The sequence below is a fragment of the Bufo gargarizans genome, chromosome 8 (genome assembly GCF_014858855.1).
Source record: "Bufo gargarizans isolate SCDJY-AF-19 chromosome 8, ASM1485885v1, whole genome shotgun sequence".
Taxonomy (NCBI): Eukaryota; Metazoa; Chordata; class Amphibia; order Anura; family Bufonidae; genus Bufo; species Bufo gargarizans.
Window position 1 is genome coordinate 169,292,616 of NC_058087.1, and position 27,615 is coordinate 169,320,230.

General features: G+C 46.7%; 1 protein-coding gene across 1 annotated transcript; it reads right to left on the reverse strand.

Moving 5' to 3' along the window:
• TRAM2 (translocation associated membrane protein 2) lies at nucleotides 1-25,910 on the reverse strand. The gene is made up of 11 exons (XM_044302955.1): nucleotides 25,653-25,910; nucleotides 11,295-11,358; nucleotides 9,983-10,092; nucleotides 9,055-9,171; nucleotides 7,827-7,885; nucleotides 6,759-6,843; nucleotides 3,909-3,979; nucleotides 3,437-3,541; nucleotides 3,176-3,319; nucleotides 2,850-3,019; nucleotides 1-1,862 (listed from the first exon to the last, which is right to left on the reverse strand). Exons 1-11 carry the CDS (start codon nucleotides 25,767-25,769, stop codon nucleotides 1,789-1,791), a joined length of 1,116 nt encoding a protein of 371 aa, XP_044158890.1. The 5' UTR covers nucleotides 25,770-25,910; the 3' UTR covers nucleotides 1-1,788.
• Nucleotides 25,911-27,615: the final 1,705 nt, after the last annotated feature.

Sequence of the window (27,615 nt, forward strand, 5' to 3'; positions counted from 1 at the left end):
CGGAAGTGCAGATGCGGACAGCACATTCCGGCCCTATTAAAAGTGAATGGGTCCGCACACCTGTTTTCGCAAAATTGCAGAACGGATGCAGACCCATTTTGCCGAACGTGTGAATGGACCCTCCAAGTCCCCCAAACACTCACTTCTGGGTGTGGTTTGCATAAGCCCCACCCCAGTTTGGGGGAACTGTCCCAGCAAAATCAGGACTGTTTGCAAGTATAGGTATCCCCATGTCATAAAGTAACGGCATACCGCTAGGACTAGTGAGGGCTAAACTCGAGGACCCCCACGATCCTGACAATGAAGGGGCCGCAGTGCTACTGTAGAGCGACACCCTCTTATTCCTGTACAACAATGCTCCCGCCCACCCGCAGCATGTCTCCACTAACTTGAATGGGCCCACACTGCAGTACCCTGAACAGCAAGTGGCTGGGGGCCCCATAGCGTAGGGAAAAAACTGTGAAGGTGACGTAGTGCTGGGGCCACTTCATACTGAGAATGGGTGGAGGTCCAACAGCTTTGGAGGTGACTGGAGTATAATTTGTAAATGAAGATCACTGTAAGGAAAGTATTTGTAAAGTTACTCAAGATTACACACAGATTTAACCTCAACATTCATTTTCAAATAAGTCATTGAGGACCAGTTTGCAAAAACAGCACCACTCTTATCCATGGTTGGGTTTGGTATTGCAGCTTAGACCCATGAAAATAAATAGGGCACTTTTCTCTAACCCGGACAATCCCCACTGACTTTCCTTCAATAATTTCAACTAAATGCCTATAATCCATTGGGCGTCAACCACCACACAAGCCATATTCAACTTAGACCTCAAGACACAAAGAAACAAGATATAGGAACTTTCATGTCCAAAATATCAAGCCTGGTTAACCCAGAGGAACCATAGAGGAGATATCTGCTCGGTGACCTTTGGTGCATATGGTTGACTAGGTCAAGTGAGGTTTATCGTGTTGAAAGTTTTATCCAGTTGCTCAAGGCAAAAAGTTGACCAAGCTCCTGAAAACATTATGAGGTACTTGTAGCTCTCCAGTTCACACAAGGAACTTCCAGACGGTCAAGGACACGTGGCTTGAACTTGAAGGAGCTTAATCTTTATGCCAACACATCCAACTCATTTGCAAACAGAAGAAGACCCTACGATCCTAGAGGAGATCAAAACCCCAATTTGTTGACTTATCGGCAGTAAAAACACATGGATTGGGTTTCGAAAAAAGAATCACAAAAAACCCATTCAAGGACAAAAATTATTTGGCTGACTGGCTATGGTTTAGCTGTGGAGACGAAGAATGGCAAAGACATTGAAGGAACCAACAAGCAGTCTAACAAGGTGAGACAAACAACATCCAAGCAGTGGTGCCTACATGTTGTAGAATACAATGACAGCACTGAATGGGCCATGAATGGAGGTAGAGCCCTAACAAATGATTGATGGTGTAGCCGGCATTGCAAAAAGTTCACTGTGCAAGGGTTAGAAAAAAATATATATAATGAAATACTGTGATCCACTCTGAAGGAGGGAATGTAAGCTTTCCGAGGCCATGTACCAAGTACGGGTGGAAGGCAAGTTCGGCACTTGGCAATTTTTTTTGTTAAATACCATAACAAAAAGTTTCTAATGAGGATTCTTAGAAGGCACTTTTTTCTGTTCTGGCCCAAAGAGGCACAAAAGAAGACAGTGTTTGAGGCACAGTTCTAGTCCCGTTCCTCTGTGTGCCCGGGATTCTCTGTCACATGAGGGTTTGGCTTGGTTTTTGATGTTGTGCTTTTTATTATGGAGACTTGATTTTTTTCGGTCGGGGTGTGGATCCATTCTCAGCTTTTATCAATCCGTTTTCGTGATAACCTGCGGGAACAAGGAAAAAAAATGCAGTGTTAAAAAAAAAGTTCTAATGGTAACCAAATTTGGCCAAGGATGTGGCCTTTTAAAGGCAGCAATATCATTGCCGTAAGAAGTCTCTAGGCTACAAGATTGGATGTTCAATCTTTGTGCCCTTCCTTAGATCTCAGGCACTCGACTTATCTAGAAAATGGTTGCTCAACCCAGAAGCCCCTTACAAAATGACCCATAAGTGATGTGCTGCTTGGGGACACGTGTGCGTTGAGGCCAGATATTGGCTGCAGCAGTGCACACAACTCCATCTGTGTGAAAGCAGACAGACTTAGGACCAGAAGTTCAGTGAAGACAACCTAGGAACAAGGAAACCTGGTGGCTTGGAGCAGATGAGTATAGATGTCTCCATGGGTACAGCTTGCTGGTGGCAAATGAAAAACAAAAACATGGACAACCCCATTAAGGTAGCCATTTTTGGCTGCTATGACTAAGAAACTATTACCACCCCTTCAACAATTTACTTCACTCAACTCTTGAAGCTACCATCATTGTTTTTGAGAAATATCTGAGAATTTCCATTGCAAGTTATACATTTTGTCACTGACTGGCTGATTAATGGGGCTTCTACAGCTGAGACCACCCAATCATCTGTTATCACCAAAAGGAGTAGCTCAAGAAGTGCAGGGTTGGAAATCAATGAGCAGCATCGGCATAATGTTTGGGTTCCAAGAAGTTCTCCAGAAAAGGAATCTTATGGAATCCCCCTCCATAAAATCTTTTAGGGCATGTACCTAAAGTAGGCAGATTCCTTCACCTGCGCAACTCAAACCTTGAGGTCTAGGACCTGCTTTATACCTGTCAAGAAGATCATGGGACAGAATGTCTCATGTGGACCACCAAAGATTGCGTGGTCACCAATGATGATAGGACATTGAGGCCTAGATACACATTTGGACAACTTCTGCTTGTGGTACTTTCCTCTTAGACGCCAACTCTTACCTGTATCCCTTTTAAGAACCTTGACCTGTTGCTTGGCCATCACAGCTACAGGAATCCTCTTTTTAGCAGCTTGTTCTTTACAGCACTCGCGCCAACGACGCAGCTGGAAGTGTATGAACCGCCACATCATCCAGGTCTGCGACACACACATCATGAGCAACACAATCATCCTGGAGAAGACAGATTTCCCAGATCTTAGAATACTACACCAGAGAACCAATTAGAAGACCATGCTCATGAAAAAATAAAATAAAAATCACAGCCCCACCCCTATTCTTCACATCACAGCACAGTAATAGAACAGTGACCTCGGCAACCCAACTTACCTGAACAGTAATGTATTGAAGTTGCCTTTGTCTGGGTTAAAGGTGTGTATCTCTGCCCTAGCCAGACCAAACCCGATCGTCAGGACCGAAAGGGTGAGAGTAAACAGCCGGGTGACCACAAACACCACTGCCCAGGCGTTAAAACTGTGGGGAAAACATAGACAAGAGACGGCATTTCTCAGACTCGTTTATTGAAATATAGTTGACCGTCTCCACCCAACCGGGAGGGTCATGCAGGGCTCCTCGACCCACAATACTTACAGCTTTTGATTGTTTTCATCAGTGAAGTAGAAAAGCCTCGCAATATGGAAGAGGAACTCCGCCACTGACTGTAGTAACAGCAATATCAACCCTAAACGGGTTAAACTGTGGAGAGATGGGGGCAAAATGAACTTCATGCCTATGTTTTGGGATTTTTGGTCTGAGGAAGGAAACAGCAACCAAGATTTTAGGCTAAGGTTCATTCACACGACTATGTATTTTGCGGTCCGCAGAAAATACGGATGATGTTTGTGTGATGTCCATGTTTTATCAGCTCATTTGGTGCCCACAAGAACTCTAACTTTATCCCCCCACCCGCCATCCATGACACCTGGATCTTCTCTCTAAAAGTAAGCATGTGGTCATAGTTGCAGTGCCCAAAGAGCCTTTACCACCCAAGGCCCTTGACGTATTATTCTGAGAAGGCGCAGGGAAGGGGTTAGGACGACGTAGTGAATGCAGAACGACTTACTTGAGTAAATATGCTCCTCCTATATGAAGTACATAAAGTACAATGTACTGAAGCTGCCGAGGGATTTCCTCCTGAGAAAGGAATTGAAATACAAAAAGTTTCACTGCTAGAGCTGAAGGCAGGTTATACAATCATATTAATGAGATATCCAGGTCCAAAAGGTTCTTCCCCCTTCAGAGCTCACAATCTATTTTCTGGACCACGAGCGCACAGACCCAGAATTGCCGATATCAGCCGTCCTGCTTGTATAAACCATCCAACTACAGGAACAATGGTAGCAGCGGGAGAGGAGTGTGATGACCTTGAGGGACGCAGTGACCTGTCCATTCAAGTGAGGAAATCACTCCAAGTGGCAATGTCAGGTCTGCATTATATTACAGGGAATTGGACCTGGAACCTCCATCGTCACCACATACTAAAAAAATCCTCACTTGTTTAGTAAAATAAAGAAAACATCATTATGCACTATGCAGGCTCCGTGTGGCGGTTTTATTATCATGTAGGCTCTGTGTGGCGTTTTTTTTTTAAATGTGGCGCTATGTAGGCTTTGTATGGTGGTTTTATTTAATGTAGCACTATGTAGGCTTAGGGTAGCAGTGTTATTTTTATGATGTACCATAGCGGTTTTATTTAAACGTTTCACTATGTATGCTCAGGGTAGCAGTTTTATTTAATGGTGCACTCTGTATGCTCTGTGCAGCAGTATTATTTCAACTCAATCTGGGCTGTTACAAGTTCACCGTATGGTACTATTACGTAAGCACGGTATGGTTCTTTTATTTATGCATTGAATGGTACTATTTGGCCACTTCTGTGACAATTTTACCCACTACCCCACCCTGCAGGATGGAGCATGTCACCCACAACAGAGATGGGGGGGGGGGGGCACATACTTCTTATTATGTAGTGGAAGGAGCAGGAACATTTCATGGGAGCATTGTGTGGATTCACTCAGATGAAGAGAGGACAGGGCAGTGTGCGTCACGAGTAGTGATGAGCGAACTTGTGTTTTAAGTTCGGCGTCTAAAGTTCGGGTTCGCGGAGAATCCCGATATGGATTCCGAATTCCGTTGTGGTCCGTGGTAGCGGAATCAATAATCGGCCATTATTGATTCCGCTACCACGGACCACAACGGTATTCGGAATCCAGATCGGGATTCTCCGCTAACCGGAAGCCGAACTTTAGACGCCGAACTTAAAACAGAAGTTCGCTCATCACTAGTCACAAGGTGTCCACAGCAGCACAGAGTGTTTTAAGAGAGAAAATCTTATGGGGGCAGTGATCTACCCGGTGGTCCAGTCATGCATTTCTTTGAGGACATGGTTACAATATACACTTTCCCCAGTTAGTCTGAAAATTCAGATGATTTGGACATAAAAAAATTAAATAAAAAAATTCAACTTTTGCTAAAAAAAATAAATAAAAATCTTTGGCTTTAAGACTGAAGTGGCTACGTGTGATCCAAGGACGGCCTGTCTGTCAGCCAGTGACATGTGTATTACCCACGATGGCGGCATGTATAGCAGAGCCGACAAAGCGGTGAAGTCCACATCCTGCTCCAGTTACACGCAGTATAATTATGCATCCAGCGCTCACCACAAGCGGCGGGGACCATCATTACTCCACCGAGCGGATCCGTGCACATGGCTTATATAAAAGAGACGTGTCCTTATGTCAAGTTCATAGGAGCAGCGGGGACATCACAAACCTCCCTGAAAATGGTGAGAATTCCCACAAGAAGCAGCCGAAGGGGCAACGGCGCCATCTTCCCACTTCAGTCCATACAGGGACATAACAGAAGCAAATAGCCATGTGATCCGGATCCGAAACACGTGGCGAGATCTTTGCACCATTCAAATATCACCACTTTCTCCTCCATGCTGTGCCACGTCGGCCTAACCTGCAACTTTGGCGCCAACGAGGGTCATGATGGATAATGGAGAAAGCTTGAACATTGCAGCCTCAAGACAATAGGAAATAAGAGATGCTGAATATCACGACGGCGTTAGTTGTATGACATGCCGCAACCAAGTATCACATGACCGATGACATCATCGAGCGACAGAATGTGAAAAACTCGACCTAAAGGGTTTGTTAAAAAACATGGCCGCTTTCTTCCAGAAACAGACCCCAGGTTGTGTCCAGTATGGCAGCTCAGCTCTCTTGAAGTGAATGGGGCTGAGATGTAATACCAGACACAACCTGTGGACAGGAGTGGCGCTCTTTATAATAGGAAGCAGCCATGTTCTTCTCATCCTGGACGACCCTTTTAATAATCTTGTAGTTTGGCCAGCCATATACATTTGAGTTGTTGCTTAGCAACAAAGAACATGGCGTGCAAGTGACAACATCAGACCGCCATGCTTTCTCGATAAAGGATCTAGTGCTGGGCTTAATTTTGTTTCTGGTGTCATTGTGCAGGGGTCAATCCAAAAACAAAATGGTCTCCGTTGCCAATAACAACCAATCATAGAACAGCTTTTATTTCTTATAGTGCTCCAGAAAAATGAAAGCTGCGCTGTGATTGGTTGCTATGGGCAACAAATAGAGTCTTTGATTAGAGGTTTATCATAAATCTTCCTCACCGTGTTATACCTAGAGCAGGGTGTGAGGGGGCGGAGCCTGACACAGGATCCTCTGATTTTGGTGAAAGGGTGTAGCATGACACAGGGATCCTATCTGATGTTGGTGAGAGGGACAGATTCCCTAAGCGGTTCTCTGAACCCCCCGTGTCATGCTCCTCCCCCTCAAGCCCTGCACTAGGCATAACACACAGTTCCTTTAAGAACATCTGCTCTTTTATTGCACAAAGAACAAACTAGAAAAAGGACAAAAATGGCGCCGCATACCTTCTTTACTTTTTGGAAATATAGTTCTGGCAGGGCGTGCAGCCAATACGCCAGCTGGCACAGGTAGAAAAACTTCACTTGAAACCTTGAAGGAAAAAAATAAAATTGAAATGTAAAATAAAATAGAAATAAACTACAAATTAAAGGGGTTATTCGAGGAGAGACCCACACCGGTGACAAAACTTACCTGGTCCCCACCGCAGTGACCAGCTCCGTCACCTAAGGGGAACAGGCCCCCAGTTCAGCCTGTGATTGGCTGCAGAGGTCACGTGACACCCCCCCCCACCCCCCCACGACCGGAGAGAAAGTGCCTGTCCGAGAGCCACACAGACCGAATCCAGCAGTGGGGACCACGTGAGCATCCCCTTTAAATTTTCAGAGCCTATCCCGACAAATCTGCATTAAAAATGGGTAGGGATTATGTAAACCACACCCTTATGTGGTTGTTACTGGTGGGAATGAGCGTGCCCAGGGGGGTGGGCTTAAAGGGGTTTCCACATCTCAGACACTGGTGGCATGTCGCTAGCATATGCCACCAAGTCATTAGGTGCGGGTTTCGCCTCTGAGAACCGCACTTATCTCCTGATCGGGCCCGTGCAGTGTGCGCTCTATTAATTTCTATGGGAGTTCGGAAAATGGCTATTTTCAGAAGTTCCATAGAAATGAATGGAGAGCGCGCTGAGCGAGCACGGCCACCGCTCTATTCACCTCTATGGGACTGCTGGAAATAGGAGAGCCAAGAGCCAAGCTATTTTGGGAACTCCCATAGAAATTAATTGAGACCCGCACCTATTTGACAGTAGTGCCATTTCCTGGCAATATGCCGCCAATGTCTGAAGTTTGACAACCCCTTTAAAGTTTTCAGTAAGTACGTTATCCTTAAGTTTTTGGAGTGTGGAATAAAACCCGGAGAATCTGAAGGAACACCGCACAGCCGCCCAGAGAGGTACATGCAGATGGTGCCCATGGTCAGAATGGCGGCTCCTCCGTGAGGTCTTATAATACAACTTCTAAGGAAAAGCCAATACTATACATACTCTGAGGTCACCGGCTGACAGAAGTACTTACGGTAAGTACACATGAGGGTAGCTTTCCCATAGGGTCTTTGGATTGGATAAATAACCTTCCTAGAGAGGAAGAGACATGCGTTATATCAGGGGTTAAATATGATCCGCTCATGGATAATCTACACCTAATGCAGAGCTAATACTTGTTTTTTATACTCCAAACACATCCAGAACTGCATTCTGATTTCTGCTCATGTCCCTGTCGGCTCTCAGACGGTAATACATGTTGACTGACTCCAAACTCTTGGGCACCAAAGCAGAATGTGTAACGGGGCCCCTCCAACTATCAATCATAGTATATATTATAACCCTGGGTCCTCAGGGGTGGGGCCTGCGCTTGGCATCTTGTGCCGCCATGCATTGTGGGAGATGTAGTGTTCAGGCAGAAAAAATATTTTAGCTAAGGTCAATGCACGGGGTATTATAAGGGCTCAGCTCCATTTGTCAGCTAGATGCATTCTGTATGCAGCTCTGGATGTGCAAGAAGCATAGGTTATAAAGCAACACTGCATTCAGATGAATTCCATAACCTCAATCACAGGACACGCCTGTCTTTACACTGGTGTCATATAGCACCAACCAGAATTTAAAGAGCTCATGTCAGCAGGATCAACTCTATTAAATTAGGCATATGGCCATGTAGGGTTCATCCTGCTGATTAAAATGATACCCGTCTTGTGAAAATCGGTTGTGGCGTTCCTGAGAAAACAATATTTGTATTCTTTATGCAGATGCAGGCTTCAGGGTACTGAGGGGGTGTGGCCTGCCCCGGGTGAACAGACCCCGCCCCTTGGTGTACTGATGCCTTAATTTGTGTAAAGGATAAATGTATTTTTTTTTCAGGAACGCCACAACCGATTTTCAGAAGACAAGTACTGTTTTAATCAGCACGATCAACACCATCAGGTAGTATGCCTGGTTTAATAGAGTTGATCCTGCTGACAAGTGCATTTTAAACCTCCTGGGCCCTAACAGCAATTGTCTAACAGGCGCCCCCTTCAACGGTGTATCATGTATAGCACTAGTACACTCACATAGAGTAGAGAGATCATTTGGGCCCTTCTCAGGAACCAGAAAATGGGCACAGCAGCCTCTCGATCTTCTATGATTGTACCCTGGTGCCAGCTTGGATTACCATCTTCTCTATTATTAGAATTAGGGGTTCACATGATCACCCCATTAATGTACAACAGACCCCAATATCCTGACATCATTATAGCGCTACTCACCGTGGCTGCGACATACAGACTCCAAAACATGGAGGCCAAATGGAACGCCGCCAGCTGCCCGGATTCATTGAATCGGCTTTGTTTTACCTTCGACAGATGAAGGCGTCTGTTTATTTTCTGTGGGGGCCCATTAGAAAAAATTAAAATTATTTTCTTAAATTTACAGAATAAATGTAAACTTCCAGTTACGTTTGAGGACAAATGGAGATTTATGGGGTCATTTATCAAAACGGTGTAAAGTAGAACGGACTTAGTTGCCCATAGCAACCAATCAGATTCCTCCTTTCATTTTGAACAGTTCCTTTGGAAAATGAAAGGTGGAATATGATTGGTTGCCACTGGGCAACTAAGTCAGTTCTACTTTACATCAGCTTGCTCAATGACCCTATTAGAGCCCAAGTTTCCCCATCCTAACCTTCTTGTGTACCATACCTCCCAACCATCCTGAGTCCAGAGGGACAGTCCTAGATTGTGGGATCTGTCCCTAGGACCCAGGTAAAGTTGGATACAATGGTGATGCTGAGGGCGGGATTGTCTGTCCTTACGTTCTTTCAAAGCTGGGAGGTATGTGACCTACCTAGCGTGAGGGATGTAATACAATTCTGTGTAGCTCAAGACAGTGCAGTCTATTGTAGAGCAGACACAACGTCCTGTGACCACTTCAGTATATGTAGCTACATGCATTCAAAGGGTGGTCACCCAGACAGGAAGCGTTGGTTGCTAGGTAACCTGAAGTATCACAACTTCCTGGAGATATCTCAAAGCAAGGACATGAACAAACAGAAATAATAACAATCTACAAAAAGTTGTACTAATTTTTCTATATGTATTAGGAGGACGTTTGGCTAATAATAATTATAATTTACATATAACCCCCAATTTCCAATCTCCCACGTTACTGGTTTGGAGGTATGGATCATCTACTTACATCTAGGATGTATTCCTGGACGATGGCGTGCAGAATGATTGCAATGATAACGTAGAACAATATGGTGACCAGATCTTTCGCACCATAGTGATAGTAGAAGATCTCGCCATCTGGAACGTAAAGAGACATCAATGTGGCTGGAGTTACCAGCGTTATTCTCCATATATTGTACGAGGAAACAGGTGGCTGAATCCGAATTTACATAAAGTCCACCATAACGGGAGGGGGCGAGGAGTGACGAGACTGAAAGACTATAGAAGACAAATATAGGAAGGTGTTTGACTAGAGGGAGACATCAGATGTGTGAACTCCATGCTTAACTACCTTCCAGGAATGTCCAGGACTCCCCAGAAAGTGAAGACCTCTGACCAACAAACTGGTGATGGAATCTCCTGCCATGAAAGTGAGGAGCACTATGTAAAAGAGGTGGGGGGGTGGGTGCTCTCTGATGGATGCCACCATGTAAGGGGGCATTTCGGCACTTTTGGTAGTCTCTGCCTATGTTACGGCGGTGTGACCAATATTTGAGGGTGGAGATTATGTGTACATTTCCTCGTATTGATCTAGAAGAAACCAATAAACCGCTCAAGGTATGAGCCAAACTATACAGGCCCTGTTTTGGCACAAGCAACTGTTGTTGTGTCACCTCAGTAGCACCTTCTTGTCTTTCGAGAGGACTGCACATGGGACAGTTTTTTACTAGACTTTTCCTGATGTCCCCTTTGTACCCTTACAAACCCAAGACACCCTTTCTATAACGTGGTATCCAGAATTGAGCTGCATACTCTAGAAGAGGCCGAGTCAAAGCTTTGAAAAGCGAGTCCATTCTCTTAAAACACAATACCCTGCTGGTCTTAGATGCTGCTGACTGACATTGAGCTGCTATTTAGCATATGATTCACATGTACAACCAGGTCCTTCTCTCTAAGGGACTCTCCCAGTGTTTCTCGTCCTTAGCCTCTGCCAAAATAAAGAGTGACCCATCTGCAGACATCTGTTTTGGGGCTCTTGCCTCTTGTCAAGACAGAGCAGGGTGTTGGTTCGCTGAATGGGCCTCTTGGCCTGTGTCTAACGGGCCGATGCAGTAGTTCCATAGGTAGGATCACACTGCCACCATGGCATGACATACTTGTACTCATCCTATAGCACACCCTTCTATAGGGTATGGCTCGCTAAATAAAGTACCCAGCAAGTAGGTAGAGTAAAGTGTAACACCGCCATTGAAATGCCTCCAAAGGATCGGTAGAAGAACACTTACATCCATTGCCCTCCCCATTACACCACCAACCTGCGGAGGGATAGGGAAACTTACCGAGAGACTGGAGGCTGCTGTTATACTGAGGTAAGATGAAGATGAAGGCAGTTTTAGCAGTGACCTGTAATGAAGACAGAAACGTGATCACAACTGAAATCAAACCGATTTATTCTTGGAAAATAAAACTAATAGAAGGGCTATGTACACCTTTGGGGCAATTTTATGATTTCACTGTAATTATTTTGGGCTAAAAATAATATTTTTTTATACTAAAAAAATGTTCAACCATTTCTGAGATACAAGGGTTAAAAAATTAAATAAAATTAAAATAATCAGTCTCTTTACTCTGAATCATGTCATCTGACCGCTCATATGCATCTCATCTCCTGACCTCCTGAACATTACTTATAGCTCAATTGTTATCAAACTAATAAGAATATGGGTTAAGTGGTCGGAAGATCAGAGATAAAAGCTACACACGAACCGTCAGATGAAAGAATGCAAAGAAGACAGACTGATTTTTAACCCTTATATACCGGAAATAGATGAATTTATTTTTATTAAACTTTATTTATCCATTTTCAAATACATCATAAAAGAGACAAAAACATCCCATCAATACAGTCCTATTTAACCCAACTTCACCCCCCGACTAACGGCTGAAGATTTAAAAAAAGACAAACTGAAAAAATTAATTTTTAACCCAAAATTATTAAAATGCAAAGCCTTTAATTTTTAACAAAAAAAAAAAAAAAAAGTCACCTAAAATAATAATAATCATAGGTTAAAAACATACAAAAGGCCACAGTTTGGTCCCAACCATCTGATGACTAGCCCGTCAGTGAAGAGTTAAATCCAGCATTCATTGCATTTAGTTAATTTCTAAGACGTAATTATGTTTATATGGGTGTGCCAGAGATTAGACGGGTAATTATCACCTTCATCAGGTCACATTTCTGACTGGAGCCTCAAGGTATTTGCACAGAGTTCTTCAAATATTTATTTTCCAAAATTTTCGAGGTGACATATTTTTGTTGGGCCAATTGAGACACCATGATGGCGACATAGGATTTACTCCATGTAGCGGCCCCATACCATACTGCCCATGTGCCCCATTAGACATCATGGAGGTGGCTCCTGTTCATTACCACCTTCTAGGAGCCGGCCTCCACTTCACAGGTCTTGAGGTTTGTGGCCATATGGTTATTTTTGCCAGATTATAGGGATTTCCAAACCAAACAATTTTTACCGTACTGTGATAGACAGACCTATATTTCCAATATCTAAAAAGGAGAGCCTAATGAAGGTGGCCCCTTTTCACTACAGTTACAGGTCTTTCTTCTCTAATCCTCTGTCGGTGATTATAAATTGCGCACCCTCGGAAGGGGGTGGGAGGAGCGGGAAGGGTACCACGGACCAGTAATGGACCCTATTAATATTATATTTATTAAGGGCCCTGTAAATTCTAGGAAAAATGGTGTATTAAATGGTAGAGCGAAGCTCCGGAATATTGGTACATAACCAAAATTTTAGAAACCAGTGCCAGGCAGCTGCTGCCAAAGCAAATAAAATCATGGGATGCAGCAAAGGCAGTTCCCATGTAGATGATGAGGGCAGTTTCAGAAGCAGCAACCGAGTGGCAGTCTTTCTTGATGCTGCAATCCTCTGATGCCTTTAAGGGGGTTCTCAGGTCCTAAAACATTGATGACCTACCCATATATTATTGTGTACATAGGAGGTAGTATTATAGTAGGGCTGAAACGATTATTCGAATAACTCGATTAAATCGAGTCAAAAAATTCATCGAAGCAGTTTCCCTGCATCGAGTAATCGTTACATCACATGATCACGGAGCGGGAGTGAAATTAAGCATCTCACTCACCGCTTCCGTGTCCTCCGGAGGCCAGAGAGGCAGGACTGAGCCGGCACAGCGGAGGGAGTCTCTCCCTCCCCACTGTGCGCGGCTGCCGCTGAAGACCAATGAGGACAGAGTAGGAGGAGGAGGAGGGGAGGGACTGTGGCCACTGCGCCACCAATGAATGTGCCGGCCATATCCCACAGGGTCCCCCTCCTCCCCCCCATCATTGGTGGCAGTGTCAGTTCCGATCGGAGCCCCAGCAGTGTAATGCTGGGGCTTCGATCGGTTACCATGGCAGCCAGGACGCTACTGAAGTCCTGGCTGCCATGGTATGTTAGTGAGCAGCGCATTATACTCACGTGCGCTGTGGCGCCGGTCGCTCCTTCTTCTGTCTGTGCGGCGGATTGCTAATGCTTACAGCATTAGCAATGCGCCGCACAGACCTATGAGAAGGAGCGACCGGCGGCCACAGCGCACATGAGTATAATGCGCTGCTCTCTGCTCACTAACATACCATGGCAGCCAGGACTTCAGTAGCATGACTCCTGGCTGCCATGGTAACCAATCGAAGCCCCAGCATTACACTGCTGGGGCTCCGATCGGAACTGACACTGCCACCAATGATGGGGGGGGGAGGAGGGGGACCCTGTGGCCACTGCCAACAATGATTAATACTGGGGAGGGGGGGGGGGGGGGGTTTGCGTTACCAGAGGGGGCAGATCAGAGGCTGGGGGGGAGGCATATCAGAGGCTGGGGGGAGGCAGATGGAAAGAGAGTGGTTAATGGAGGCTGCAGGCACCACCTTGGCATGTATAAAGTTATTGGTTTAGAGAGGGGTTAATGAAGGCACCTCCAAGGTGCTTTCATTAACCTCTTCAAACCAATAACTTTATACATGCCTAATGCCAAGGTGCTTCCATTAACCCCTCCAAACCCAATGGGCATGTATAAAGGTATTGGTTTGGAGGGGTTAATGGAAGCACCTTGGCATTAGGCATGTATAAAGTTATTAACCCCTTCAAACCAATAACTTTATACATACCTAATTACGTACGTTATTTTAAGTAGCTTTTTCTTATTAGATTACTCGATTACAAAAATATTCGTTTACTGCAGCCCTATATTATAGTAGTTATATCTTTGTAGTACACGGGGAACAGTATTATAGTAACTATATCCTTGTACATAGGAGCAGTATTATAGTAGTTATATTCTTGTACATAGGAGCAGTATTATAGGAGTTATATTCTTGTACATAGGAGCAGTATTATAGTAGTTATATTCTTGTACATAGGAGCAGTATTATAGTAGTTATATTCTTGTACATAGGAGCAGTATTATAGTAGTTATACTCTTGTACATAGGAGCAGTATTATAGTAGTTATATTCTTGTACATAGGAGCAGTATTATAGTAGTTATATTCTTGTACATAGGAGCAGTATTATAGTAGTTATATTCTTGTACATAGGAGCAGTATTATAGTAGTTATATTCTTGTACATAGGAGCAGTATTATAGTAGTTATATTCTTGTACATAGGAGCAGTATTATAGGAGTTATATTCTTGTACATAGGAGCAGTATTATAGGAGTTATATTCTTGTACATAGGAGCAGTATTATAGGAGTTATATTCTTGTACATAGGAGCAGTATTATAGGAGTTATATTCTTGTACATAGGAGCAGTACTGATGTCATACTTTCTGCCTTCTGTAGCTCTTTATAAGGAGCGTTACACATTTTCACTATTTTTAGTCACATCCAAATTAAGTTCTTGTAAATTCTTATACCAATTTTATGAAAACGAATAAGAACCCCCTTCCCACCCCAGTCAACGGAACGTACTGGTTGGATCCTATCTCGCCCGACACATGGCAGAGTTGTACATTTACTGTATTTTCTTGAATGTATGCTTTATAAAGTTGCTTAGTAACACACAATGTCGGAGACAACCCTGGGTGAATCTTCCCACAAGATCATTTTACTTGGAGGGTTCAGAACACATTGTCTAGGCACTGCTGCCCGGCCAGTCTAAGAAACTGGATTTAACCCTTCCAGTGTCTACAACAGGGATGGGCAAATCATAGCACCCATTTAGTCAATGCAGCAAAAATGTTGCTATTCGAGTCAATTTGGGCAGGGAGGGGGGGGGGATGGTCTCTAGTAAAAAATAAATAAAAAAAAATGAAAAAAAAAAAAATATTCATGACTATGAAAATTGTAGATTCACACTGAAGGCATCAAAACTATGAATTAACACATGTGGAATTATATACATAACAAAAAGGTGTGAAACAACTGAAAATATGTCATATTCTAGGTTCTTCAAAGTAGCCACCTTTTGCTTTGATTACTGCTTTGCACACTCTTGGCATTCTCTTGATAAGCTTCAAGAGGTAGTCACCTGAAATGGTTTTCACTTCACAGGTGTGCCCTGTCAGGTTTAATAAGTGGGATTTCTTGCCTTATAAATGGGGTTGGGACCATCAGTTGCGTTGTGGAGAAGTCAGGTGGATACACAGCTGATAGACTGTTAGAATTTGTATTATGGCAAGAAAAAAGCAGCTAAGTAAAGAAATGAAGGTCAGTCAGTCCGAAAAATTGGGAAAACTTTGAAAGTGTCCCCAAGTGCAGTCACAAAAACCATCAAGCGCTACAAAGAAACTGGCTCACATGCGGACCGCCCCAGGAAAGGAAGACCAAGAGTCACCTCTGCTGCGGAGGATAAGTTCATCCGAGACACCAGCCTCAGAAATCGCAGGTTAACAGCAGCTCAGATTAGAGACCAGGTCAATGCCACACAGAGTTCTAGCAGCAGACACATCTCTAGAACAACTGTTAAGAGGAGATTGTGTGAATCAGGCCTTCATGGTAGAATATCTGCTAGGAAACCACTGCTAAGGACAGGCAACAAGCAGAAGAGACTTGTTTGGGCTAAAGAACACAAGGAATGGACATTAGACCAGTGGAAATCTGTGCTTTGGTCTGAGGAGTCCAAATTTGAGATCTTTAGTTCCAACCACCGTGTCTTTGTGCGACGCAGAAAAGGTGAATGGATGGACTCTACATGCCTGGTTCCCACCGTGAAGCATGGAGGAGGAGGTGTGATGGTGCTTTGCTGGTGACACTGTTGGGGATTTATTCAAAATTGAAGGCATACTGAGCCAGCATGGCTACCACAGCATCTTGCAGCGGCATGCTATTCCATCCGGTTTGCGTTTAGTTGGACCATCATTTATTTTTTCAACAGGACAATGACCCCAAACACACCTCCAGGCTGTGTAAGGGCTATTTGACCATGAAGGAGAGTGATGGGGTGCTGCGCCAGATGACCTGGCCTCCACAGTCACCGGACCTGAACCCAATCGAGATGGTTTGGGGTGAGCTGGACCGCAGAGTGAAGGCAAAAGGGCCAACAAGTGCTAAGCATCTCTGGAAACTCCTTCAAGACTGTTGGAAGACCATGTCAGGTGACTACCTCTTGAAGCTCATCAAGAGAATGCCAAGAGTGTGCAAAGCAGTAATCAAAGCAAAAGGTGGCTACTTTGAAGAACCTAGAATATGACATTTTCAGTTGTTTCACACTTTTTTGTTATGTATATAATTCCACATGTGTTAATTCATAGTTTTGATGCCTTCAGTGTGAATCTACAATTTTCATAGTCATGAAAAAAAAAAAGAAAATTCTTTTAATGAGAAGGTGTGTCCAAACTTTTGGTCTGTACTGTATATATTTTTTTCAAATGTGGCCCTGCCGATCAGCTGTTTGACACAGCAGCGACGCTCACGTTGCTATCTATTCAAAATTAACCGCGCATCGTGTCGCTTGTAGCAGCAACGCAGTGTAGTAAAAATTGTTTGTCCCATTTTAATGGATAATTACAGTGCACCGCCGCTGCAAAGGAGAGGACGCGCTGTGACTGCGCCAAAGAGCCCTCGCTGATCTATCCTGAGGATAGGTCATCAATATTGTAGGGCTGTGCAAACCGAGCCATTTCCCTTTTTTTTTTTTTACTCCCCGACTTCTTAGAGCCATAACTTTTTTATTTTTCCATTTCCATAGCTGTTTGAGGGCTTGTTTTTTGTGGACAAGTTGCACTTTTTAATGGCATCATTTACGGTTGCATACAATGTAGTAGGAAGCAGGGGGAGGGGGGAGAATTCTAAAATGAGGTGGTATAAAAAAATAAATAAATAAATAAAACCCTGACCACTGAAACCCCCACCGATACGATGCTTCCTGTATGAATGGAAAGGTGGTCGAGCATGTGCAGTACCACTCCATTCATTTCAATAGGCTGCTGGAGATAGGCGAACGCTGTACTTAGCTGTCATAGCGATGAAGACCCCCACCAATAAGGCTCCATTCACACATCCGCAATTCCATTCCGCATTTTTGCGCAACGGAATTGCGGACCCATACATTTCTATGGGCCCACACAATGTGCGTCCCCGATGCGCAATTGCGGACCCGCACTTCCGGGTCCGCAATTCCAATCCTGAAAAAAAAAAATGTATATGTCCTATTCTTATAGGCATATTCTCTTAGTGCCGGCAATGTGTGGAACGCACACTGCCGCTGTCCATGTTTTGCGGAACCGCAAAACACACACGGATGTGTGAATGGGCCCCAAAACACTCACCCTGTATTCTGAGGAAAGAAGGTAACTCTAAATCTTGGGGCAATCCCTCTATGGGCTCATGCACACAACCGTATGTATTTAGCAGTGCTGTCCGTGTGCATTCTGTATTTTGCGGAAGAGAACAGCCGGCCTCTAATACAACGGTACTATGCTTGTCCGCAATGCAGACAATAATAGGGCATGTTCTATTTTTTTGTGTGGAACGGAAATAAGGACATATGGAAACGGAACGCACAGAGAGCAACTTCCTTTTTTTTGCGGACCCATTGAGAACGATCACCAGTGACGTGCGCTTTTCAGTTCATGTTTCGGTTATGTCCTGGGGAGGATATACCGTAAGTTTTTCACTTCTAGAGTCGTAGAGAGCAGAAGGCCGGACGGTATTGAGTAAAGACATTTTTCTTTTCTGCACTCCTCCCCCCTCCTCATCTTTGACTTATCCATTCAGTTTTTAAAACGTGGCATCCAGGAGGGGCGGGCGGGCAGGGGGGGGGGGAATGAAGAATCCCACCATTTACCACCATGAATAGTGAAGCAGGTTCCCCCCCCCATGAGCCAGGTGTACAAAAGCCGGGTTGTTCCAGACACTGCATTCACTCAGGCCCCAAACCCCTGAACTGCAGGCAAAAAAAATCTCGCCCTCCTCTCAGAGAGAGACACATTCCAGTCATATTTTGGCAGAGGCGAGAGGCGCACACAGAGCCGGCATTAACTTCCTGCAGGGAGAGGAGGAAACTGAGAGGACAGCTTTATTCCTTCTTCTCCAGCAGGATGAGAAGCTGGACGACAGGACAATTATATATATGTGCATCAACATACGGAATAGAACAGTGGGCGCTCCTAAAAAAGGAATTTACTATCCAAAATCAGCCCTAAAGCTAAAGCTGCACACAATAATAATAATAAAAAAAAGGCAATTCTAAAAAAAATGTATAATAAATATAATTTTAAATATATATTATTTTTGGCGTATCCAGCATATCCGGCTTCCTTGCGGTCTTACATTTAGACCATTTTCTACACCTAAAACAGGCGCAGAAAATGGTAAATGAGACGGGCCTCCCAGTCCTTCCCATTCCCTGCCACATCTACCTCCTTTTTTTTTTTTTTTTAGACCTGATGTGAACAGGGAAAAGTCACAGGACCGCAATCTGCGCCAGAAATAAACCTAATACAGGTGTATTTCTGTTTAATAAATGACCCCCATAGTGCCCAAAACTATTTCTCATACCCCTTGAACTTTTCCACATTTTCACGTTACAACCACAAACTTCAGTGTATGTTATTGGGATTTTATGTGCCCGATAAACACAAAGTAGCGAGTATGTGTGACGCGAGAAGAAAATGATACATGGTTTTCAAAAAAAAATTATAAATAAAACTGGGGCGTGCATTTGTATTCAGCCCCCTGTACTCTGATACCCCCTAAACAAAATCCAGTGTGACCAATTGCCTTCAGAAGTCACCTCATTAGTAAATAGAGTCCACCTGTGGGTAATTTCTTCTCAGTATAAGGCCTCATGCACACGACCGTATGTGTCTTGTGGTCCGCAAAAAAAATAAAAAAAATAAGATGACATCTGTATGTCATCCATTTTTTTTTTTTTGCGGATCTATTGTAACAATGCCTAAAACGGACAAGAATAGGACAGGTTATATTTTTTTTTTTTGCAAGGCTACGGAACAGACATACTGATGCGGACAGCACACCGTTTTTTGCGGACCCATTGAAATGAATGGGTCCGCATCCTATCTGCAAAAAAAAACAAAAAAAACAAAAACGGAATGGACATGGAAACAAACAACGTTCGTGTGCATGTAGCCTAAGGGTTCATGCACACAGCTGTTGTGCGGCCGTTCCGTGCATTGGGGATCGCAGATCCGTGATCCGTTTGCACCGCAAACAAATAGAACATGTTCTATTTGTCAGCGGTGCAGAGGCACAGACAAAAACACCACAAAAGCATTCCGTAGTGCTTCCGTGGGGTCCCGTGGCTCCGTTTAGCACCGCAGCTCTAGATTGCGGACAACGGCCGTGTGCATGAGGCCTAACTACAGCTGTTCTGTGAAGGCCTCACAGAGCAGTATCATGAAAACAGAGGAACACACCAGACAGGTCAGGGATAAAGTTGTGGAGAAGTTTAAAACAGAGTTAGGTTATAAAAAAAAATAAAAAAAAAAATATCCAATATCCCTAGCTCTGAACATCTCACGGAGCACTGTTCAATCCATCATCCAAAAACCTACCAAGACATGACCATGCACCTAAACTGACAGCCCCGGCAAGGAGAGCACTAATTAGAGAAGCAGCCCATGGTCTCTCTGGAGGAGCTGCTGAGATCCACAGCTCAGGTGGAGAAATCTGTCCACAGGACAACTATTAAGTCATGTACGCCACAAATCTGGCCTGGAGGAAAACTTGGTAGAGGCTGCAAAAGACTTCAGACTGGGGCAGAGGTTCACCTTCCAGCAGGACAACAACCCTAAACATCCAACCAGAGCTATAATGGAATGGTTTAGAGCAAAGCATCTTCATGTGCTAGGATGGCCCAGTCACAGGCCAGACCTAAATCCCATTGAGAATCTGTGGCAAGACGTGGGAATTGCTGTTCACAGACGCTCCCCATCCAATCTGACTGAGCGCGAGCTATTTTACAAAGGAGAATGGCCAAAGATTTCAGCCTGTAGATGTGCAAAGCTGGAGGAGACATCCCCAAAAGACTTGCAGTGAAAGGTGGTCCTACAAAGTACTAAGAGGGGCTGAATACAAATGCCCGCAGCACTCTCCAGATTATTACCACGTCACACATACTTGTTACATCGGTCTATCACAGCGATGGGGAACCCTTTACAGAGCGAGTGCCCAAACTGCAACCCAAAACCCACTTACCGGTATTTATCGCAAAGTGCCAACACGGCTATAATAACCTGCCTACAGTCAGTGCACTGCCGGTGCCGCTCACAGCGCGCCCTGCGCCAATGAATGGCAGGAATAGTCTAAGGCCTCTTTCACACGAGCAAGTTTTCCGCACGAGTGCAATGCGCAACGTGAACGCATAGCACCCGCACTGAATCCGGACCCATTCATTTCACGCATCAGTTCTGCGTTGCGTGAAAAACGCAGCATGTTCTATATTCTGCGTTTTTCCACGCAACGCTGGCCCCATAGAAGTGAACGGGGCTTCCGTGAAAAACAGAGAGGGCTCCGAGTGCCACAGGTTCACCACCACTGCTCCATCACAGTGGTCCCTTGGAACCGAACCAGAGTTCGGGAAATGTTTTTTTTACAGTAGAAATTAATTTATGAAGTTATTATGCAAAGGAGAACAATGGATTGGCCCCACCCACAGCGCACTTAACTGCTCATTTGCATATAGATCAATAGTGCTTTTTCTCCAGAAGGAAGCAACGGATCACTAAGTGAAAGGTATCATTACATTCGGCTGAGCTATCTCTACAAGTCTAGGCCTTAACGTTTATTTTTATTTTTTTTGCAATAACTTTTTTTTTTTTTATTCTAAAATTTTTATCTATATCAGCAGAATCTAAAACCAAACCAGGACTCGATACCAGTGAAGTCTGTCGCAACACGCCAACTGCGAAACTGCAGTGTGTGAGGGCTGGAGATAAGTCACACACGTGGAATATCTATTTCTACCGATGACTACAATACGCGCGCAGCGTAACGCGCGGCGCAGGTTACATCACTGCCAACGGTCACTACTTCCCAGCATCCATCCCCAGTGACCTCCACATCATCTGCTTCTACAGAAGCCACAGTCCATTACCAGGCCAGAGGCCGGCGCAAGTCCAGGAAGTCATTACCCCCTGCAAATGATTACCTTCAACCAGGTAGTGCTGCTTTATTTGTGTCGTCTACTCTATTCACATCCAAAGCTGCCAAGTGCAGCGCATTGTGGGAGCGGAGTTTATAGTGACACATTCACTGCAAGTCTTGTGCACTACGCTGGTCCAAGCCGCTGAGCCATAGTCATGGACATACAGAGGGGGCGACGGGGCAGCCCCCCCCCCCCCAATACATACAGAGGGGGCGACGGGGCAGCCCCCCCCCCCCAATACATACAGAGGGGGCGACGGGGCAGCCCCCCCCCCCCAATACATACAGAGGGGGCGACGGGGCAGCCCCCCCCCCCCAATACATACAGAGGGGGCGACAGGGCAGCCCCCCCCCTCCCAATACATACAGAGGGGGCGACAGGGCAGCCATCTCATCTCCTCTCCCAGTACATTCATTACCGAAAGCAGCGGCCGTGGCGACATTTTCTGGGACCCAAGAAGTTCATTCTAAAAAGGTTCACTAGTTAGATATTATTTTTCCTCTGAAAAACTCTGTGCTGCTGTGATGCAGCATTTACAGCACAGCAATGAACAGCCCTGGTCTCAAGATGCCGTATAAGAATTTATTAAGGCCTCATGCACATGACCCATTCACTTCAATGGGGCCGCAAAAGATGCGCACAGCACTCCGTGTGCTGTCCGCATCCGTTTCTCCGTTCCGTAGCCCCGCAAAAAAAAATAAAAAAAAATATATATATATATAGCATGTCCTATTCTTTTCTGTTTTGCGGACAAGAATAGGCATTTCTACAATGGCCCGCCCGTTCCGTTCAGCAAATTGCGGAAGGCACACGGGCGGCTTCCTTGTTTTGCGGAACCGCAGTTTGCGGACCGCAAAAAAACTGATCTGTCGTGTGCATGAGGCCTAAAGCTAGGGTTATGTGACCCTTCAGCCTCATGTGAATACGGATGTCAGACGCAGCTGCAATACCAGACAGGAGTGGTGCTGTTTCTGGGGTGAGAGGGGCGCAGAGCAGCGGACACGTGCCTCCCCCCCACACCTCTTTGGCAGCGGATACAATGTTATGCGGCATGGAGTTTCCCTTTAAGTGGTATGCCGTGTCTAGCCCTCAGTGGAGCAGAGCAGCACACAGACCCTTGAAACCAGGCGCTTCCCATCTGAAACGCAGCTGTGCCGCCATACTGATGCAAGCTTCATAGTGAAACTTGTGGGTGCCGCACAGGAGCAGCTGCTTTCCCTCAGTCCGCGCCATACGCGTCCTGTGACAACCAGATTTGGCCTTAGCACTAAAAGTTAGGACTCAGGCAACAACTAGGCCTCAATTTGGCCCAGAACACACTATATGGCGCTACACTCCTCTACTATGTGCCCGATGATTGCGTATAGACAAAAAGGTCCAACCTTTATATATATAGAATAAATCCTTCGAAAAGGGACCTCGGCTGAGGACATATAAAACGTAACCCTCACAGAAATGCCCTGAACAATTGGTTGGGATAGGGGCTGTAGCATAAATACAGACCACCCGACCCAATAGGGACGACCCCGTCTGGAACCTGTCCCTTATAGGGGCCTAGTCCCTCACTCATGTCCCAACATGACACGTTTCGTCCCTCCCAGGGGATAAGTACACGCCTGGAGGGAGAACGGTTTTGAAGATCAGAGACGTCCAGTTGAACCGACCCTTCCTGATGAAGCCGGCCTACAAAGATGACAGAGGTCGAGGCATGCAGATGTGTCACCCGAACCCCGCGCCTCACCGCCAAATATGAAGGAGGGGGAGCACCCAGATCACGTCCTCACTGAAACGCCTTAGCACTGAATTTAGGACCCACACGAGAAGGCTCCCAAATACATGCATGAGGCCTTAAAGGGGTTGTCTCATCATGGACAATGGGGGCATATCGCTAGGATATGCCCCCGTTGTCTTATAGGTGCGGGTCTGTATATCGAGAACGGAGCCCTGAAAGTGAAGGAGGGCGCACTGCGCACGGCAGCCCTCCATTCGTTTTCTGTGGGGCCTAGTTCCGTCGGCCTCATAGAAATGAATGGGAGCGGGGGCCGCGCATGCGCGGTATGCTCCCATTCACTACTATGGGGAGCCGACTTGGTGGTGGCGGACCGGAGTCCTCCAGCCACCACCTTGCTGGGCTCCGTTCTCGATATAGGTGCACCTATAAGACAATGGGGGCATAGCCTAGCGATATGCCCCATTGTCCATGATGAGGCAACCCCTTCTAACAAGCAGGGAATGGCCGAAGCGGAGAACCCCTTTAATGGGAGGTTGAGTTAGAAAATGGCCAAAAACATATCAACAGTGCAACATACAGTGTGAACAGAGACCAACGGCAGAGCAGCAAAAAGTGCATTTCAGTTCTATACCATTTTCAAGATCTCTGCTTGCTGTCTGAAATTCTTCTGTAGAACCAGAGGCTGGAAACCCATCCTGGCTGTACCCAGCTAACACAAGGACACAACTAGTAAAGGTGTCTATATAGCGCCATACACTGCACAGCCTCTAGACCAGGGGTCAGCAACCTCCGCCACGGCAGCTGTCGTAAAACTACAACTCCCAGCATTCACTTTCTCAGAACTCCCATAGAAGTGAATGAAGCATGCTGAGAGTTGCAGTTTCACAACAGCTGGTATGGAGGAGGCGCCGCTCTAGAATGTAAGTAAGAAGGTTTCCATTTACTGCCTGCAAGCAGAGATCTTGAAAATTAGAGAGAAAAAAAAACATAACCTAACCTGTGACACTGCGTACCCAACACAGGACTGTCACCAAGTGCCGGCATCTGGGACCGTATCTCATTCTACAGAATGGAGCTGAGCCGCAATACCTGACGCCGCCAAAGCCGCACGGGTGGCGCTGTATCAGTAACCACAGCCTCAACGTGTTTTGCGCTCACATCGTCAGCAATTCCTAATACAGGAATCCTCGCGGTACAGAGCGCGGCCGAGATTTATCAAAAGTGGCGCAAAGGAAAGCTGGCTCAGATGGCCCAAAAATAAATGCCCCCCCCCCCCCCAGCCAGCCAGTCAGCCAGTACAGCCGTCAATGGGGCGTTAGGATGCTTATAAAGGGTTAAACGTAGACGATTCTCAGTCTGGATATTGGGTGTTAAAGGGGCACACACGCCAAGATGGTCTCGGATCGGTTAAGGGGCCCTGGTATAGATTTCAGGCCCGGGAATCTGGATACGTTATCAGCAGCATAATACGCCAGTCCTGCAGCCGCCCGCCGCCCGTACCTAACGTCCACGGACGGTTCGAGATGACAAAATCATTGCTGCCTTCTATTGGAAACAGCACCGCCTCTGGACATAGGTCACGTCTGGTACTGCAGCTCCATCCAATATTAGGCTGAACATACACAATTTAAAGGGGTTGTCAGAAATTAAATGGGGGACTTTTTTCTCTCAGGTTACAGCGCCGCTCTTGTTCATTGGCCATTTCTGGTATTGCGGCTACAATCCCAGAAACGGGCGCTGGGACCTAGGAAAAAAAAAAACTAATACAACCCCAGCAGTGCCCCAGCCATACACAATCAGCTGTGACAGGACATGCTGGGAGGTGTAGTCCCACAGAGCTTGTGTGACATCACGCCGCCGGGGTCTAATCTGGGGTTGTCTGGGGACACAAAGTGAAGAGCAGGGGCACAGAGTGTCCGAAATGTTCTGCCCAGCAGCGAGGGGGTTAAATCCTCCTGCACAGCATGCAAATAAAGGGAGTTAACCCTATCACTGCTGCAAATCATTCCCATTCTATCCAATGTTCCTATTCTGATCACGCCCCGCCACAAGGTGGCGCCATGCAGTCAGAAGATAAAGAGGGAGGCAATACACTGAGGGGAGAGGGACACATCAGCAAGCTGCCCCTGAAGGGTTAACAGGCTTCTTAAAGGGCCAGGCAGTCACCCGGATCTGATCGGTTCCCATATTCTATGCAGGTCTACAGAGAGGAAGCACACCCCGCCGCCAGGGGGAGCCAGTGAGCCCCCGCCGGACACATCAGCAATGCAGAGTCCCCGGAGCCTGACCCGAAGTAACAGCCGAGCTGTGCAGCACCCCACAGGAGGCACCGGGAGCCTCCTACCTCAAACATGAGCCCGATGAGGACGCAGAGGACGAAGAAGAAGCCGATGTCCGCATGGTTGTGGATGACAAACTCCTGGCTGAAGATGGGGTAACTTTTCCTCCTTCTGAAAGCCATAACGTCCCAGGAATCTGCGTCCCCCCCTCCCGGCTCCGCTCTCCACCCTTCCTCCTGTCTCCCCCTCACTGAGGAGGAGGAGGATACGATGTAACGAGCAGCAGACGGGGCACTCCCCTCCTCCCCCTCCTGCGGCCGCCCCGCCTTAACCCTTCCTGCCCCGGCCTCTCCTGACACGTCACGTGACCGCCGCAGGAGTCCGAAAGTGTCACCGAGGGGAACTGGAAGGATATCAGATATAGAGATAGAGATAGATAGATAGATAGATAATAGACAAAATGAATTCTGTAAAAATAAAATACTAGAGAGCCCCTGGTATGATGTGTTTCTGTGTCTATTAGATCTGTTCCAAAGGTGGTGCCCCAGAGGCCGGTCTATTCCCTCCGTTATTACGGTTACGGGGAAATCGCTAGTAGCCCTATATATATACCCCAGCAGTTACAGTGACCTCCACAGTGCCCCCCCCCCTTACAAGTGACCTCCACAGTGCCCCCCCCCCCTTACAAGTGACCTCCACAGTGCCCTGCCCCCTTACAAGTGACCTCCACAGTGCCCCGCCCCCTTACAAGTGACCTCCACAGTGCCCCGCTCCCTTACAAGTGACCTCCACAGTGCCCTGCTCCCTTACAAGTGACCTCCACAGTGCCCCCCCCTTACAAGTGACCTCCACAGTGCCCTGCCCCCTTACAAGTGACCTCCAGTGCCCTGCCCCCTTACAAGTGACCTCCACAGTGCCCTGCTCCCTTACAAGTGACCTCCACAGTGCCCCGCCCCCTTACAAGTGACCTCCACAGTGCCCTGCTCCCTTACAAGTGACCTCCACAGTGCCCCGCCCCCTTACAAGTGACCTCCACAGTGCCCTGTCCCCTTACAAGTGACCTCCACAGTGCCCTGCCCCCTTACAAGTGACCTCCACAGTGCCCTGCCCCCTTACAAGTGACCTCCACAGTGCCCTGCCCCCTTACAAGTGACCTCCACAGTGCCCCGCTCCCTTACAAGTGACCTCCACAGTGCCCTGCCCCCTTACAAGTGACCTCCACAGTGCCCCGCTCCCTTACAAGTGACCTCCACAGTGCCCTGCTCCCTTACAAGTGACCTCCACAGTGCCCTGCCCCCTTACAAGTGACCTCCACAGTGCCCCGCCCCCTTACAAGTGACCTCCACAGTGCCCCGCCCCCTTACAAGTGACCTCCACAGTGCCCCGCCCCCTTACAAGTGACCTCCACAGTGCCCCGCCCCCTTACAAGTGACCTCCACAGTGCCCCGCCCCCTTACAAGTGACCTCCACAGTGCCCTGCTCCCTTACAAGTGACCTCCACAGTGCCCCCCCCTTACAAGTGACCTCCACAGTGCCCCGCCCCCTTACAAGTGACCTCCACAGTGCCCCGCCCCCTTACAAGTGACCTCCACAGTGCCCTGCTCCCTTACAAGTGACCTCCACAGTGCCCTGCCCCCTTACAAGTGACCTCCACAGTGCCCTGCCCCCTTACAAGTGACCTCCACAGTGCCCGCCCCCTTACAAGTGACCTCCACAGTGCCCTGCTCCCTTACAAGTGACCTCCACAGTGCCCCGCCCCCTTACAAGTGACCTCCACAGTGCCCTGCCCCCTTACAAGTGACCTCCACAGTGCCCCGCCCCCTTACAAGTGACCTCCACAGTGCCCCCGCCCCCTTACAAGTGACCTCCACAGTGCCCCGCTCCCTTACAAGTGACCTCCACAGTGCCCCGCCCCCTTACAAGTGACCTCCACTGTGCCCCGCCCCCTTACAAGTGACCTCCACAGTGCCCCGCTCCCTTACAAGTGACCTCCACAGTGCCCCCCCCCCCTTACAAGTGACCTCCACA